Source organism: Ambystoma mexicanum, chromosome 14, assembly GCF_040938575.1.
Source record: "Ambystoma mexicanum isolate Mex_15411 chromosome 14, UKY_AmexF1_1, whole genome shotgun sequence".
NCBI classification, from domain to species: Eukaryota; Metazoa; Chordata; class Amphibia; order Caudata; family Ambystomatidae; genus Ambystoma; species Ambystoma mexicanum.
The window spans coordinates 45,095,693-45,113,478 of record NC_090940.1 but is presented as its reverse complement, the minus strand read 5'-3'; the positions used below and the strand labels follow the sequence as shown (position 1 = coordinate 45,113,478).

General features: G+C 45.7%; 1 protein-coding gene across 2 annotated transcripts in view; it reads left to right on the top strand.

The window, feature by feature from the left end:
• The window catches only part of G2E3 (G2/M-phase specific E3 ubiquitin protein ligase), a 950,771-nt gene extending 940,577 nt beyond the window's left edge, over nucleotides 1–10,194 (top strand). For both annotated transcript variants that reach the window (XM_069638501.1, XM_069638502.1), the window contains exon 16: nucleotides 1,638–10,194. In XM_069638501.1, coding sequence (XP_069494602.1) covers nucleotides 1,638–1,870 — 233 coding nt within the window. In that variant the 3' untranslated portion in view covers nucleotides 1,871–10,194. The remainder of the gene's footprint in view (nucleotides 1–1,637) is intronic.
• Nucleotides 10,195–17,786: the final 7,592 nt, after the last annotated feature.

Genomic DNA, 17,786 nt, shown 5'->3' with positions numbered 1-17,786 from the left:
GTTTGTATTGTACATCCCTAAATCAAAGCACTCCTGCCTGACATATTACAGGAAACCTGGGGGCCCATTTAGAATGTGTCCCTTTGGGAGCCAAGGAGGTATGGGTGGGCACCGCTGTTTTGTTTGATTTTCTGAAGCAACGTGCACATTTCCTTTGGGAGCTAGACACTCTAGCCTCGCGATCCGTGCTACTTCTCTTTGCAGAAGTAATCTCGGTCTATTGCCCACTCTTTTGGGGGATATCGCCACCCTTTCCAAAATTCCACACTTCATGTTTAGCCACCGGGGACGGTTACCAGTCAATTGGTCGACACCATTTGGTCGAATGCCAAATGGTCGAATTTTTTTTTTTTTAACCCCTTTTTTGTTTTTTTGGGGGGGTCCTCCCAACCCCCTTTTTTTTTCCCCACACGAAAACCCACAAAACACATATATATATATATATATAAAAAAAATTCGACCATTTGGCATTCGACCAAATGGTGTCGACCAAATTGCAGTCGACCAGTTTGTTGTCGATCAATTGACCCGACACCCCGGGGGGACTTCTGATATTTTTAGTCTAATGTTCAGTTTGTGCTCGCCCAACGTTTCTTGGCTTTACGTGTTGTGATCCCTATGTCATAAAATCCACAGGGGCATTTTAAGCCATAGACCACGTTGGATGAGTCACAAGTACTTGAATGCTGCAGGTAGATTTTCTTGCCTGTATGGGGTTGTAAAATGAAGTTCCCTTCTAATATTGCCACAGTGCAAACAGTTATGGCATGGTTGCGTTGCCATGTGTTTGGCCTTTATAGGGTCTACTTCCTATTTATATTCTGCCTGAACCAACATGTTCCTTAATGCAGAGCTTTTTTTGTAGGCGAAAAGAGGTCAAGTACATCCATCTATGACCAGGCATGCAGAATAGGGGGTGGGTGGGGAGCTTCATATACCAGTGTTGACGTCATGGTTAAGGAGGCTACAGATGCAGTTAAAGGCCATGATTCGACAACTCTCGAACCTATGAACGTTTTCTGCTGCAAGTAGGCGTGCATATGTGGGAGGAGCGTCCAGTCGAAAGACTGTTACCACATGTAAGTAACTTGTTCATTGGTCTTATCACTCCCTAGACAGGGGCAAAGTACTGGTAGAGGATATCGGGGGAGGGGGGGGGTTAGGGGGGCTCTGGTATATTGGGGGGAGGGGGCTAGGGGGGCTCTGCTGGCCAACATGATCCATTACTGTCCCCACAAGGATTGGTTTCCCAGAAGTTAGGAAGAAAGTTGAGTCTTGGCTTGGAATACACTAGGCACTACAATGAGTAACATCTCCAGCATTCCCACATTCCAGAGGTTTTATTTCAATGTTCATGACCTGTCTTTACGTCCATTCGGCTTCTCCCACTTTTTTACTGAGTGCTCAGGATGTATTGCAGTGTGAAGCTTTGAACTTTTCATACTACTAATCTTTAGGAGCACTGAAGCAGTTCTGTGACTAAATGTTACTTTGTGATTTGCCATAAAATCTCGCCTTTTTGGACTTCAACGTGCCTGTTTGGATGTTGGTGATTCAGTGCCCAAATAAGTACAAAATATAATTTTGCCATGTGCGTTATCGCCTGTTATTGTAACAGCTGATTTCTTCATTTGTAGACGGTGATACTACAGTGACGCTGGAAGAAATACTGATGTTTGCAACTGGTGCGGACGCTGTACCTCCCATCGGCTTTAACCCGGAGCCCTCCATTGTATTCAACTCTGGGGATGTAGCCATTGGACGTCCCTACATGAACTCCTTGGAACTTCCCACAGTAAGCACATATGAGGAGTTCAAACACAGCATGGGTCGCGCAGTACGGGGAGCGCAGAGCTCGGAACAAGAATGAAGACTACTATGTGCTTGCTGGCATCTTTGGAAGCTGAGCGCTTGGATTCCGGCCTTAGGATTTTGGTTTACCTTTTGTCTGGGAGTGACTTTTCAGCCTCCTGACATTTCAGGATTTCTCATTTGCGAGGAACTTTGGACACATGATCTTGGAATCCAGAAAGAGATTTTTTCTGAAATGCCCCTGCTGGTGGTCCTGGGCTCTGGTCGGTCTCTCTTGTTGCATGTGTGAAAAAATTAATTAGGAGGGTCTGGAACCCAAATTAAGAATCTTACACCTTTTCTGTTAGTTTGCATTTGTCACAACACCTATTGTGTTTGAACATTTGACTAAGCAAATCCTACATTCCCATCCTCGTTTAGACTGCTTTGTGCTGTCGGATTCTCCCATACAAAAGCGTTTAGCCCTCCCCACTAGTGAACTACATTCCAGTTCTGTGCTGGACTGCATGTTTTCTGCTAATCCATTGAAGACTGGCTTATATTGTGTGCTAATTGCCTTTAATCAGTGTTTTTCGCTAGACAGGTCTTCTCTCCAGTGACCATCACTGCAGGGCGTCTTCGTTCAACCAGCAGCCCCTGGGAACCCCGCATGGACACGCCAACCAAAGCACCTGGAAAAGTAATCTCATCAAAAGAAACCTCTGACTGAGGAAAGTCAGAGGTAGCAGTCTTTTTTTATTTAATTTTTTTACATTGTTTGGGTGGATGGCTGTTTTTTTTTTTAAAAAAAACAAAACATTTTTGGGCGATATTGCTACTTTTAAGATCAGGTGCACTTGGATGTTTCCCTTTTTAAGACTCCACATACCCAGGCTCCTTCACGCCCCCTTTTGGACGCTGGAGTTTGCACTTTTATACAGTTTGGGGTTTTGGAGTGCAATCTCTGCTGTTGCTGCTAGCACTGCACTTTTATCTCACTGTTCTTCCAGCACCTTTCCCCACAGGTATATCTCTTATCTGTTGCTATAGCGCCTAAATGCCCTTCACGCAGGTCCGCTGACGCATGTATTTTCCTTTTGTTAGTGCATGCAATGCATCCACGCACACATTTCCTAGGCCAGTTTGTTTCATCCGCTGAAATATTTTACAAGGTTCTAATTTGTCGGACGCCTTCTAGACCCATCTCCTCCCCAAACCCACTGGGGATTCTCCCTAGTTAAACTCTGATTTGGTCTGATGGGTTCACTTAGTAACGTCTGTGGTCCTCCGCACTATTCCCTGCTTTGCCTACAGTTCTGGGGGTGCGTGCTTCATTAATGTACACCTGGGTTTTGATTTTCCCTGTGCTAGACCCCCGCCTCTCCCTCCCCCCCCCCCACCCAGTAGACTTCGCTGGTATGCATCCAGAGCTGAGAAGGGAACCCGCGCACCACTGTAGCAAGAAAATCCCCAAAATTTCTTTTGAAAAGAGTGCCACAAAATAAGACTGTCACATTTCACCAAGCCAAGGGCAAACACCAGTGGACATTTACATTTTTGTATTTTAATTTTTTGTTGCGGGGGGGGGTAAAAATATGTCCGACTGTACAAGATTGCTGCTATTTAGTGTTGTAACAGATTCCTGGGGGTGGCAGGCTGCTGTAGTTTGGGTAAAGGTGTATGGGCCGCTAGATGCTTCCTGCGAATTCTTTCCAATTATTGTACAACTCGGCTTTCTGGATTATTTAGTGCAGTGCTGAAATAAAGCTTCCAGTTCACCCAGGCTTAAATCCTTAGCAAGTGTGATTTATATCTTGCACACTGGGAATCCAACCCCTTTTGGTGCTGATAACGGAGGGAGTGTAAAGAGATGTGGAATGCAAAGATTCATAGCACTATACAGTTGCTGTAGCAATCTAGAGTGGGCCAGTCGCACTCAGAAGTCAAACTGCTTATCGATGTGAGTGTTGTCTGTGCACAACCTTGGCCTGGGCTGGGTGGCACCCTCTCTTCCCACCCCTGCGTTGGGACTTGAGTGTGGGACACCCGGAGTACATGCATCCTGTTGAAGGGACCTCTCAGCTATAGGTTCTCAAAACCTGATCACATCATCACAGCTGAATCCTGCCAGCAAACTGTGTTTGAGCTGGTAGCGTGGGCTCTTGGAGGGAACTGCCTTCATAACAAGAAAAACCAACCCCTTCCAAGATTTCGTCTCCCACATTTTTAGGGCCTTTTCTGGAGCCTGGTTCTCGTCTTGGTGGCTTACAGTAGTGTGCAGGAAGCAGGAGTGTGCGATGTTGCGTGCTGCTGCCTGTAACGCCGAACAGCCAATGGGAGGACCTGACCAGCATGGTGACTAGGTTTGCTGAAGACCGAAATTAAGCGGGGAACATTGTGGGGCTGGGAATGTTTCCTTTGTGCCTAAGCTTTGTTTTGAAGGTCATCCTTCCGTAGGCTCGTGTAATTGTAGCTAGATGCCCATTGTTTATAACTGTAGCTTTTCATAGTTTACATGTTTGCTGTTCATGTTAAAGATTTTATAATTGTATTTGGTGACACAGGATCCTTTCTCTTGCTAGAAACACATCCATGCCAAGTCATACAAGTGATCTACAGAATCCTCCAATATTGAAAGTACTAGCACAGGGGTCCAGCATTTTAGAGTCTCCCAATTTGGCTTTTACTAACCTTTGAGTTTTCCCCATAGGAGGCTTGCTTTCTCCATAGCCTTGTTTAGAGTGTCATGGACTGGAGCAACTTCAGTTGCCCGCAATAAGTCTTTCGGAGAATAAGTACTAGCTTTCGCCATGCTATGTGGGCTATAACATATTTTTATAGGGATTTTTAACGCGCCACAAACTAAATGGCATCAATGCCTGAAATGATGCCTCATTAGTGGTGATTTGCAGAGGCTATGAAAAACAGCAAAACTCATTATTGGATTTTCAAACCATTCAGAAAATTCCTGATACGAGACACCAGTTACAGGGTGATGGGGTCCCATGACGACCTGTTTTTCTATCAATTCTTTAATGGGTTGTGGCCAAGTTTGGGCTCCAATGACCAGCTTTCTGGCACTACTCCTATGCAGCAGTTACTTTGCTTTCTTTCTTTTTTACTTTCTCATTGCCCCTATTTTTTTCTTTTTGGCTGCCTTCTAGTGTTCTTCTGTTTGTCGGGGCAAAATATTTTGTTCCTCCTGCAGGCCATGCCCTCAGTTTTCAGGGCATTGATCCATGTGCACGTGCCCCAAAATCTGTCCCGTGGTGAAGAGATCGTCATGGCACCTCCTTGCAGTGGTTCGTCAAGTCAAAAGGGAAATGGGTAATTGGCATTTGTTTGCCCCGTCCCTCCCCTCTGCCCCCCAAACTCCACAGCAGCTCCTTCCTCGGAGGCCACGGTTCTGGGAGGGATGCTAGCGTTCCTTTAGTGCTTAATAGTTGGTGGCCATTGAAGCCCCAGGAGTTCTGAGAGATCTATAAATTTTCTTTACCTTTACAACTTCAAATCCAGTGATTACGCATAGTTTTCATAGGCTGGCAAAGTTACTTTCACCAGTGCAAGTCCTTCACCTTGTATGGGACCTGAATTATAGTATTGCCAGCTTTGCCACATCCTTTCAACCCCACGGACTCAACAGTCATTAAACGAATTGCTTGGAAGACTGCCTTCTTATGTCTGCTAGGTCAATCAGCGAGGTTAATCCTTTAGCTTCCGGAAGTGTTGTCTTCCTTTTCATATCACAAGGTCGTACTACTTTATTTCACTTTTCATAGTCAGTAGCTAAGTGGACTTTAAACTTACTAGAAGTTTACCAGGCTCTTAAACTTCATCTAGACAGACTAAAAGCTTTCGAAAGGACGAACTGGTTATGAGCTTTCACAATTCACACCCAGGCAGGAAGATTTATCTATTTCCTGTTGGATTGTATGGTGTATCCCACAATTCCACAAGCCGTGGGGCATGGCTCTCGCCAAGGATCTACGCGGCTGTGGGGTCACAGCTAAGGCAGCAGCAGCTATGGCTTTCCAGAGATTGATCCCCTTTGGAAGTGAATGGCAAAGCGGCCACCTGGGCTTCTCGCTCTGCCTTGTGCAAGTATTACTGTATGGACACTAGTGCAAGCTCTAATGCCAGGTTTGCTCAGGCTGCCCTCAAAACATCTTTACCTAGAGTACTTCCCAGTGGGAGTCATGCTTGCTATTCTCCCATACGAGTATACCAAGGAAGATGGGGTAAACATTACTCATAGTTGTGACTACTGTACTTCTAGTCCACTGTTCCATTTTTTTCTACACACACAGACACACAACATACGTCCTCCTTGCCCACAATAAGATATTAATCCACCTGACTGGTGCTGGAGAAAAGAACTGATGGGTGTTGCCAGCATGCATGGAGGCAATGCCCTGTGCGTAAACTGGCTCTGCACTGAAATTCAAAGTTGGAGGACTTTGCCATGCAAATGTATCTGTTCCTGTCCCCATAGGCAGACTCCCATAAGCATGGAGGCATTGGAAGTTTGTACTAAAGTCACTATCGGAACTTCTTTTTCCCTCCTGTTTGGTAAACACACACTACAATATTTCCTGAGCTGGTGGGTGAGTCGACCAGATTTGTACCTGAAATATCAGTGGAGTAGATGATGAAAATTCAATGAGTTTAAACAAATACAAATTACAGAATTTGTATGTAGGGACAGGCCTGTAGTGGTTGATGGGCAATAGGCCCATGGCCCAACCAAAAACACACAATGCTGGAGTGGGGCAGTTTTATTGGTCAAAGTGGGCCACTTCTTTGGCCAGTTTGAGTTAATTCACTCTGCGGCTAGTAGTTTTGACCAGTGTTGCTGAATAAATATTCTTTAAAATACACAATTTTCATCACAGGTTGTCAAACTCCTCCCTCTTGATTACTATTCAAACTGTGTCACAAAAGGAATGAATAGCCATTTGCAACTGTGGGCCCCTTTTCCATTGGTGCCCAAGACCATTTGATGGCCCAGTCTGGCACATGGGCACTGGGGAACTTTACTATCTCTAGTGTTGCCTTATTGCAGGGCCTTGGTAACAATGTGCAATGCATTCCCAACAAAACGAGCAAGAGGAAGAGTGGGGTTGTGGCAATGTCCCACCTTATACCCTATCCCATCCCTTAATATGCATGCAGAGCCCTGATGTTTCTCCATCCCACGTGTGAGCAGGTCACCAAGTCCTGGTTTTATTCTTTGTCTTCTGAGATTTGTGCTTTCCCATTGTTTCAACTAAAATACCCAGAATGCAAAGAGACTGCATGGCATTCGGAAACTCCAGTTATGCACACAAGGAACAGCCCAGTTTTAGTGGGGGCCTGAGATCAAAACAAGTGTTCAGTGAGTCTTTGGTAGCTGCAGGGAGGTGGTGGGGCATTCATATATTCCTTGTGTGTCAACACCCTTCCCTTGGGTCCTGCAGCCATCTCCTGCCATCCAGCTGCCTGAAATAATCTTCGGTCTACTGTCCACTGCAGAAACCTCTGGGTATTAAGTGTGTTATAAATAACCTAACCATTAACCATTGGATGCGCTCTACTGTTCCGTGCGTCCCATGACCAGCAATTTACACCATGTGTAGAATCTGGGTGAAACATTCAGCAACACACCATTTGTCTTGGGTTAAGTTCCGTTAAGCACTTTTTAGAAGAGGTGTAACCTGCAACTCAATTTAGACTCCCAGCATGTTCGGTCTTTCATCCTTCTGGGGTGGTTAAAAGGGGTGCTATTGTGTAAGTCACAACTACAGCCATTTAAGCATCTATGCACTTTGGTGTGGGGTACTTCCTAAATAATCAATATTTAACTGAAGAAAATATTTTGAAGGTTTCCCATATTATATTCCAGTTATCTTCCTCTTTGAACCGGTAGCAGACAAGCTGCTGAACCATGCCAAAGTATTATTTTTCAATATATTCCAAATTAAGTTATTGGCGTTTATGCATTTATCCATTTAAGTTGAAAACGGAGTGCTTTTTATAATTGAAAAAGTGGCGTACCCTAAGAGTTGCTTACTTTGCTGGCATTTTGCAATTTATAACTTTATTCTGGACTATGCAACTCTATTATGGGGTTTTAGTTGGCCAATCATGGACCAGGTTACATGAATGACTTCCAGTAATGGCGTTGCCACCTAGCCAAACTAATGTGATCTTTTACAGATAATGCAATCGAAGGGCTCTGGGTCTCTTGAGCTTATGAGGCTTTGAGCCCCAGGCAAGAAAGAACTGCACCATTATATTTAAACCCAGAAGCTTATCGAATACAAGATTTCCCTCCCTGTAACCGATGGCGCATTGGTGGAAACCTGTGTCTTTCTGGATGATTGACATGAGAGAAGGCATGCTGAAAAAAGGCAGCTGGAACTGGGGTGCATGTGTCTGGTATAATGGGCATAGGTGTGGCCGCACATGCACCAAACTTCTATTTGTATTTTATTTATCTAGGGTAATCTGCCGACGGGCCCTGGAGGCAACATCCCATTAGTACAAGGAAAAGGACTACAAGTACCATAGTCCCTCTGGTATATTACTTTTGCTAAATAGATTTAGGTGGTCATTAAACCAAGCAACACATAGATCAAACAATGTTAAGTCTGCTTCTTTAGTTTCCTTTAAAGGTGGACCCACTTTTTAGTATTGATGCAAGCTCTCCCTGCATGTTCACTAATGTACGAAATAGTCATCTGGTGCAAGCAAATGTGTATGTCGATCATGTTTTATCCAGTAAAGCTGCAGTTATCCAAAGCAGACACTACCAGCATTAGTACAGATGCTGCTTGCCTCTCTGCCTTCTGGCCTTTACAATGACACCTAATGCTGTTTTCTAAAGCTAGTTGGACAGCCAGGTTGATTTTGTGGGCATTTTTATAGCAAAGATAACAGAGCAGTTCAGTTAATGTGTGTTTTTAAATGTGGTCAAACACATGTTGTGATCAATCTCTGGCCATTTAAGTGGCAGATTTTTAACCGAAGAAATCAGTGTAAAATAAAAGTAGAACGCTATCCATGATCGTTCAAGCAACTATCTTATCCCACATTTTACCCTCAAATCATTTACATTTTTTAGAAAATGTAGTGTGCAATGCAATTTGTGGGTTGTTCTTTTGGCCGTAGACCTGGTCCCCTCTTGTGACTGGCCTGGCAGGTCTCCCTGCTGCCTTCCACATGTTCTTGATTGTGTTTGTGTGGTTCCTGTGGAGGCTGACATGGAGTCTTGGTAAATGAGAATGAGGCAGGCCTTTCAAAATCAGAGTTAGCATTTTCCAAATTGCAAGCATAAATGCACTCGCCCCTCGGTTATCTACCTGCACACAGCATACATACCATTTCTTACTCGCCAAGAGTCCATCACTTGTCAATGATTGAATGCACATTTTGAGGCCTATTCAAATGACGCATTGCTTTCCTGACCGATGCTTTGGTCTGTTGCCAAATCGCCCCATTTTCCAGATGGTGCAACCTTTCCTTTGGAACCAAACCCAAGATTTGAGGAATAAAATAAGTATTTCACTAAATGCAATTGTCAACATAAATGGGAGGGTAGTGGATTTTTGTGTACGAATGCGAAGGCCTCCTCCCTTTGTGCATGGCTGTTTAATGGGAGGAGCACGATCAAATTGCTTCTTTGGCAGGAGAATTCCTTGTTAATAGCATTGCCCAGTGCTGTAAATAGTTCCTTTTCCTGGATGCTTAGTTTTTGCTGCCAGTCCACAATACAATGTCCCACCGCCTGGACAACATTCTGTATTGTAGCATTTCCAATGTGCGCTAAAGTAAATTTGGGAAGAGGATAAACATGATGGTTTTATATTTTTTTTTATTTTTATGATTTATATCGAAGTGTACGACTGCAGAAAGGATTCTTAAATATGAATGCCAGTATATAACATTAGACTGTAGGCCATTATTTTTTATGCAGTAAATCTACTTGCATAATTTGTGCAATTTTATAAAAAAAAAATATATATATTGTTTCCAAGCTTAACAATTCCGTTTTCCAATCATAACTGTGGAGTAGAAGTATGGTGGGATTGGAGAAGTGCTGTTGCTTGAATGGGAAATGTGGTGCTGTTTTGCTTGTGCTGAACAGTAGGTCAGTGTTGTGAAGCTGTGGGCCTACATTCTGTTTGTGGGAGGAGTTGTCATTTACGTCCACTATGTGACGTGCAATATAGGCTCTAAAGGGGTCTGCTGCCCTGTTTCTCTCAGCATCCTGCTTAGAGTGGATGTATTGTGTGGCTTTTCTGTTACCTAACGTGCCCTTGCTGTACGTAGATTTTACTTTGCTTTGTACTTTTCCATGTTGTACTGTTGCATATATTTGTTTTTCTTGTGTAATGATAACATTAAAAAATGTAAACTGCTAAACTGATTTCCTTTCATTCACATTTGTCACTCTGTCCACTGTGAAAGTTGATGATGCACTCAAGAAGAAAATTGTCAACGTTTCCAATTCCTCGGTGCATGTTGTCCCAAGTACCAAAGCACCGACATGCTAATCTAGGCAAGACTCTGTAGACCATAAAACAGAGGTGCCAAAGTAAGGGCTTTAATGTGTCCATTTATCTTGTTGATTTGTGTTGGATACTGCTCTCCTTCCATTCCCAACCATGATTGGTTAAAGGGCAGTGCCAGAATCCCCCTGAGTAAAGGTCTGTTTCTCCACATTGCTCTGCAAGTAAAGCTCACGTACATCCTTGGAAAAGACTCTGGGAAGAAGTGGGGAAATATTTATATTGACTGATTGACAAAATGAGAGCTAGCTGAGGCCGGTCCACAAGCAGTGCAGAGCACACTATGCTATTGGCTCATATGTAAGAATTTCACTTTCATGACAGTAAACCACAAATTAAGGTGCAATTGCTTGGCATTTGCACCAGAATACTGCTCTTTCACACAATGCTATCCGGAGTAGTGTGGATCTACTTACACCTATGACCAAGGTGGAAAATCATTTGGAGATTAGGAAATATACTGAGGGTGTTGGGATGAAAATTCTATGTGTAGTTTGGGATGCACAAACAAGCAGTGTCTACTGAACGAGCTTAGAGACATTTTAGGTGCAAAGGATGTTCTTATAAGGGGTGTTAGACGGACATAATGTGGGCCTGAGTTCCAATCAAGCAGTGCAAAGTTGAGACCTTATTGTTCGCATGTTCCATAAACCTTTTCAAGAGCAGTTTTCCCAGACTCACTCATGTCCGTTTTTATGGTGTGTGACAATGTAATGTATTTAAAAATGTCACAGGTTGGAGAACGTCCCCCTCCTGCCTGCTTCTAACCTACATTTTGCCCTTTGCCCATTTCAGCTAGAGCTCTGATAAGTGGATGTTTTGGGACCCACAGAACTGGGTTTTGCTGTAACATAATAGTATATTTCTTTATCATCCATGTCTTTCTTTTCCAGCTGGTTGTAAAAGGATGTCCCACAGGCGGCACTAGAAAATGCTTCTAATGGATTCCTCATCTAGGATACCCAATTTGCAGTGCAGTGTATCTTCAGCAACCTTTCTGCCACCAATGGGTGTGGGTCCATGTCTGCTCCGCCTGACTCCTCTACAAACCCAGTGCCAGACAGGACGTCGGGGCCAGTATATGTTGAGGTCCAGTAAAATACTTAGAGAACATGCTACCTCATTCAAGAAAGACAAAAGAATGCCTGCCCAACCCTTCTAAGACTTTGGGTTTTGAACCTTGAGTGGATTGGGGCGGTCTGATCTCTGATCGCTATCATCTGTTTGCATCGATTTATGGAGAAGCTCAATGTCACCGATTTCTTATGTCAATTCAGGCATCCAAAGGCCCTATGAAAGAACAGCTAAACTATTCATCTACCTCCGTAAGGCGTTTGGTCTCGGTCAAGGTCGCTCAGCATGGAGCAACTGTCCGAAGTCCAGTCACTCGTGAAGAAAGACAAAAGGCAATGGCAGAGGTCTCGCTCTCCTCAGTTCTTTTCGTCATTCTTAGTCTTCGAGCCGTTGTTCCAGAGACTGCCCGGAAGTGGCACTGCTGGCATAGTTTCCCACCCAATACTCCACCCCGGGAGAATGGGTGCACTTCTGATTAAAGATGCATGACATTTTCACCAAGGCCCCAGTGCCAATGGTGCCACTGGCTCCAACGGGACCCACCACGGTGCCCCAATCCGCAGGGTATTCACATGGGAACACTCCCGCACGCCTATGGGCTGGGACCCCAATGGTGACTGTCTCCCAGCACCGACTCACTGCTTTCTGGCGCTGTTGCCTCGGCACAGCCCTCATTGTTAAAGACGCAGAGGAAGACAGAGCCCCTCTGGAGTTATGCCCCTCAGATGCTAATTAGAAAGTGCGACCAATCCACAGCTAGTAAGGCAAAACTCTACCCTTTGGGATGGAACCCATGGCCTCCAGGGAGGAGAGTGACTTCCCAGAAGAAATCTATGAGGAAGTAGAGGATATTAAAATGCTGCCCTCTGACCTTCAGGAGGTCAGCGAGCTTGACACCTCCCCTGAGCTGAATATTCTCTAGCTCCAACTCTGGGGTAAACCTGAGGCATTCTTTCAGAGGTTGGTGACAAATGTTACTGATACTGTGGGGTTAACGGCCCCGTCCAGACCGAAAGTCCACTTAGAAATAAGAAGGACCCCAAACAGGTTTTAGAGATGTGGGAAAAGCCGGTCTCTAAACCTGCTGTTGATTGAGGGCTGGCAAGAAAACATCCAGCTCCTTCTGATCCATCCTGTTTGTCATCCCATGCCTCCCCTGAGAGCTTAGTTGTTAAGGCTGCGACCGCTAACTTAAATACATCACCTTTCCTTTTCTCCCACCTGTCAGAGTAAGGGAGTGGACGCCTGGGGGAACGTAAAGTTTTTTTTTTTTTTTTTTTCCTTTGGGGTTTTGGTCTGCAGTGACTGAGCACATTCATAAGAGGGATGTGAAGGGTTTCTGGCAATGGTATAGGATGGCAGGGAGGCTTCCCGCCAGATCATGCAGTTGGGTCTCAACACAGCTGACTGTTGCTCATGCAGGGATTGTAATAGGTTTGATTACCAGGAGCTAAAAGTAGCTTGAGTATCTGGCATTACCCATTAAGCGGGAGCTATTGTATAGGATGCTGCAAATCTAACTCCTGTATGAGATGCAAACCAACTTTTTTTGGTCGTCCTAGATGACCCATTATGCTTTAAATGTTTTCTAGCTGTATCCCAAGGCTCATTCCCAAACAGAGTTAATGTCACATAGGGATGTTTGTATGGCACCAGTTTGGCTGGCAACCGAAAATAGTTCCTAGTAGCCGTTTGTGTCAAGCCAACTAGGCTCTCCTAGGCTTTAACCAGGAGCTAAATAGCTCCCAGCAATTTGGAGCCCTGCTCATGGATGAGGACATCCGGCCTTGCGCAGGATGTACCGGCAAAGCTACTGGGTACGCTCTTCGATAGGCAGAACCGGTTTGGGGACAAGGCTGACTACACCCGGTGATTGCAAATTATTTGGGATTGGCCGTACAGCAAGGTGTCTGGGCTTTCACACCTCAGTCTACTTCCTACGCCCCCTGGGGAAGATGTCATGTGACCCTTGGGAGACTGCAGGGCAGAGATTTGTTTATTTTATTTGTAGCCCGCACCAGACCCGATGGTATCTGGGCGCGGGAACAAGAATACTTTAGGCTTACGAGTTGCTTATGGTTACATAGGCAAAAATGCAGATTAGTACGAATACAGCAGGTAATGCTTGTGCATTACAAATGAATATTCAATACAATAGGTAGTCGCAGTGCAGGTGTGGGTCGCGCACGAAGGTCTAAAAGTCCAATTTGTTTGCTAGGTCAACTAGGTTGTGTGGCTGGGCTATCAGTCATTTTCTTTAAGCCACTTAATCACATTTGTTCTAAAATGTGGGTATGATTGGTCCATCCTTAATGAGGGTGAGAGGGAGTTCTGGGCAGCTTTGATGGGGAAGCCGTTTCCTCCAGTTGTGGCCATTTTGAACAGAGGAACTGATAGGCATTTTGTATAGGCAGCTCTCGTGGGTCTAGATGTAACTTCTTTTAAATCTCCGTTGGGTAGCTTGGTGCTAGGTTGTTAAGACACTTATAAGTTAGAGAAGCAGTTTTTAATTTGATTTTGTCAACTGTGGAAAGCCAGTTAGATTGTCTCCTAGTCGATGATATCTGAGCTCTCTTGGAGATTCCTTGTGCCGCTCTAAGGGCATTGTTTTGCAGTATTTGGATTTTTTTGCGTGATGTATTTATTAGACCCCAAATAGAGGGATAGCTCTAGATCCCCTAGAGGTGAGCAGCAGCACCCACCATCCCCTCAGCCACCTGTGGTGTCAAACTTCTGGAATTCTGCCACAAGTCCCATGTGGCAGGGAGAATTTCCCTACGGAATGTTCCCACACCACGTCCGATGCATGGCCGTATGGTCTGGGAGACGCACTGACAGTGGACCTTCGATCTCCTTTATGCCTCGGATACCGATCATTCTGCTGGTTCCCAGCTCCTGTTTCGAACCATGTTGATCCTGTTGCATTGCACTGGGCCTGTAGGACGTGTCATCCAGAGTTTGTTTATTGGGATTCTTGTTTATTGTGCCACATGCCCAAAGTCATCAGGGCGCACACAAAAACAAGGAGATGAGACAGTCAATATGCGCAGTATGTATTTATTGCTGGACATGCCCATCTGCTCTCCTTGGGGCCTTCTGAGGAGAGTCAACATGCTATCCCAATACGAGGCACAGGTTCTCCCCCTGAACCGCAGCAGCCTGAACCTTCATGCTTGTCTACTGAGAGACTGAGCTACAAAGAGTAGAACTTTTCATACGACTTCCTTGATGGGCTGCTTTCATCTCGGAGACACTCCACAAAGTCTAAGCCTGCAGATGGCGTACATTTACGGCTTGGTGCCTGGTGCCAGGAGAGGGCTCTGGACACTTAATCCTGTCAGTTATCCCCTGTTCTGGATTTATTTGCTGACCTTGGCCCAAACGGGCCTGCAGATTGGCACTGTTAAGGGATACCTCACTGCTGATTTTCAAGAGGTTCCCGAAACAGGGCTCTTCTTCACAATCCCCATGTCATGCAATTTTTGCAAGGTTTGTGTAACCAGTTTCCTCCACTCCAGTTTGTAGTTCCGGTGTGGGATTTAAATTTAGTCTTGACATTCCTTATGGGAGCTCAATTTGAGGCCCTTCATTCCTGTTTTATTATGGTATTTATTGAGCACAGACCTAGCTTCGAGAATCAACTGAGTGCTTTTCAGAGGTAATACAACTGATCTACAGCAGGGTAGTATACAGAAGGGTTCAGCTGTACATGGTGGCAGGTAAGAGGGTCAGGTGGTGTTGGGGTGACCTGATAGCCTAGGTATTGAAGAGAGACTCCTTGAAGAGGTGGGTCTTGAGTGCTTTTCTGAATTGTAGCAACAAGTCTGATGCTGACTGGGAGGAGGTTCCATAGTCTTGGGGCATAGGCAGGGAAGGCTTGTTTTCTGGTACCTTCCCTTTTGCATTGGTGGATTTCAAGTCTGCACATGTCCTGGATTCGGGTGATGTGCTGTCCGCCGGAGATGCAGAGTTTCTCCACTGTAGCTGGGTGATTTGAGGGCGACTGCCTTATAGATGATACATCAAAACTTGAAGGTGATTTGTGTGTGTAGTGTGAGAGCCAGTGAAGGATGATGAGGGCCGGGGTGATGTGGTCATATCAGTGTAGACCCTTGATGAGTATACTTCTCATGGGCACAAGGAATGACGGAGGCCACTGCCCCCATCTAGTTGGGATAAGACTAGTGCTTGGACGGTGGATCTAAAGCTGTCCGGAGGGAAGAAGGCTTGACTTTCTGCAGGAGGGAGAACTAATACCAGGCTGTCTCAGTTTTCTTAGCTATGTGTGTGTTGAAGGAGAGGTGTTTGTCGATGTGGAACCCAAGGGACTTTGGGCAGGTGAACCTGGGTGCAAAGCCCTCAGGGGTCATGGTTGATTGTCAGGTCTGTATGTCTGGATGTTCAGTGTTGGTGAGTAGCAATTCGGTCTTGGGAGGTGTTGAGCTTCAAGTATGCACTGGACATCCATGACTGGAGCAGCGAGATGCAGGTTTTGAGCCTGTAGATGTCCAGAATGGAGTTGATCTTGAGGAATAGTTGTCATTGGCGTATAGGTGGATGTGTGTGGCTAGGAGTGCTCAAAGTAGCACCATGTATAGATCGAAGATCGCTGGGGAGAGGATGGAACCCTGCAGGTTTCCAGAGTTGTGACTGGTAGCACTGGCGATCTAAGAGTCCATCTGGACTAACTGTTGGTAGTTAGTGAGGTGGGACTTGAACCAGCTATGGAACAAGGTCGCTGATCCCTGTGTGCCGGTGTAGGGTGTCTGTGCGTGCCTGGTGCTCTTGGGTGTCGAAAGCGGCCAAGGGGTTGAGTACAACCAGGTTGGAGGGGTGACCTTCATCAAGGGTGTTGAGGGTGTCCTCAACCACCTGTATGGTTGCAGTCTGTGGGCTAAATCTGGGTCTGAACCTGGATTGCTAGGTTTGGAGATTTAGTGTGGATGTGTTGCTGCAGTTGCACTCTGTTTTCTCAATCTTACCAAGGTTACCTAGGTTGACAGGATCCAGAGTGGGTTTCTTTAGTAGAGGGAGGATTTGTCCTGTCTTTGGGGTCAACAGGAAGGGGCCTTGAGTTAGGGAGTTGATCTCCTCCAGGTAGGGATGGAGCACTTATGCGGCAAGGGTCTTGAAGATGGATGCTGGGAGGATGTAGTCTGTGTATGATGTAGCTTTGAGGGCGGCCAGGGTTTCTCCCAGGTCCTCTGTAGAGTCTTGAAAGTTGTCCAGGGTGTGGTGGTTTCGTGAGGAGGGATGTGAGGTGGGTCTGTGGATGCAGAGCTGGTGTGTATGTGCTTGCGAATCATACTGATTTTGTCGAAGGTGTTGATGGTGGTGGATTTTTCAACAGAGTGTTGTGACAGTGTCTTGTAGTGGGTTGATGCAGTGCTTGGATGCTTTGAAGAGGGCTCTGCTTTTGTTGTCTGCTTCTGCTATGGTGTTCTGATAGTAGTTGGACTTGGCTGTGATGATTCATTGTCGGCAGGTTGCTCAGAGTTCCTTGAAGAGTGCCAGGTCTGATGTGGTCATGGAGCAGAGCCAGGTTTTTTCTTGTTTCCTGATGACTTTTGCTAAGGTTGAGTTCTTGCGTGTACCAGGGTGCCGACTGTTTCAGTTCACAGATGTGGCGTTTGAGGCATTTGTTGGTTGATGGAGGCTGCACAGGTGGCGTTGAGTGCTTCCAGTAGAGTTGCAGTTCGTGGGGCTGTTCGATCCATGCGAGTTGGAGGTTGGTGAGGTCATCCATGAGGGCTTCCACCGGGAAGTTCTTGACAAACCTGAAGGTTTGTCTGATGGGAGTGCTTGACTTGGGAAGGGTGGTGTGCAGGATGTTGAAAGGCATGGCAAGGAGGTCCGACAAGTCAAGTGGGAGAGGAAAGGCAGTGTGGTGATGATTTGGTCATGGATGTTTCTGTACTTGTGTGTTGGGTCTTTCATGTGAGGCTGAGGGAGTTGAGAAGGCCAAGGAGAGAGATTCCTTAATCTGTTTGGTGGCCTTGTTGTAATTGGTTATTTATAACACGCTTAATACACAGAGGTTTCTAAACAAGGTCCCAGGGATTGAACCTGCCTTGCTCTGTGTCCCAGGCGAGCGCGTTACCCAAGAGCTATCCTCCCGAGACTTGGGAGGTTAACGTTGCCTAGGAAGATGTTGGTGTGCGTGTGGAACATTGTGGTGACCAGGTCGGTGAAGTCTCTGATGAAAGAGGTGTTGGGTTTCGGTGGTCTGTAGATGAGATGGAAGGTGACTGTCCGTAGGGGAGAGCTGGAAGTGGCAGGTGAGGACTACGAAGGCGCCAATGTTGTTGACGTTGAGTCTGGTGCAGAGCCACAAGCTCTTGTGGATGACTGTGATGGCTCTGTCTTGTTCAG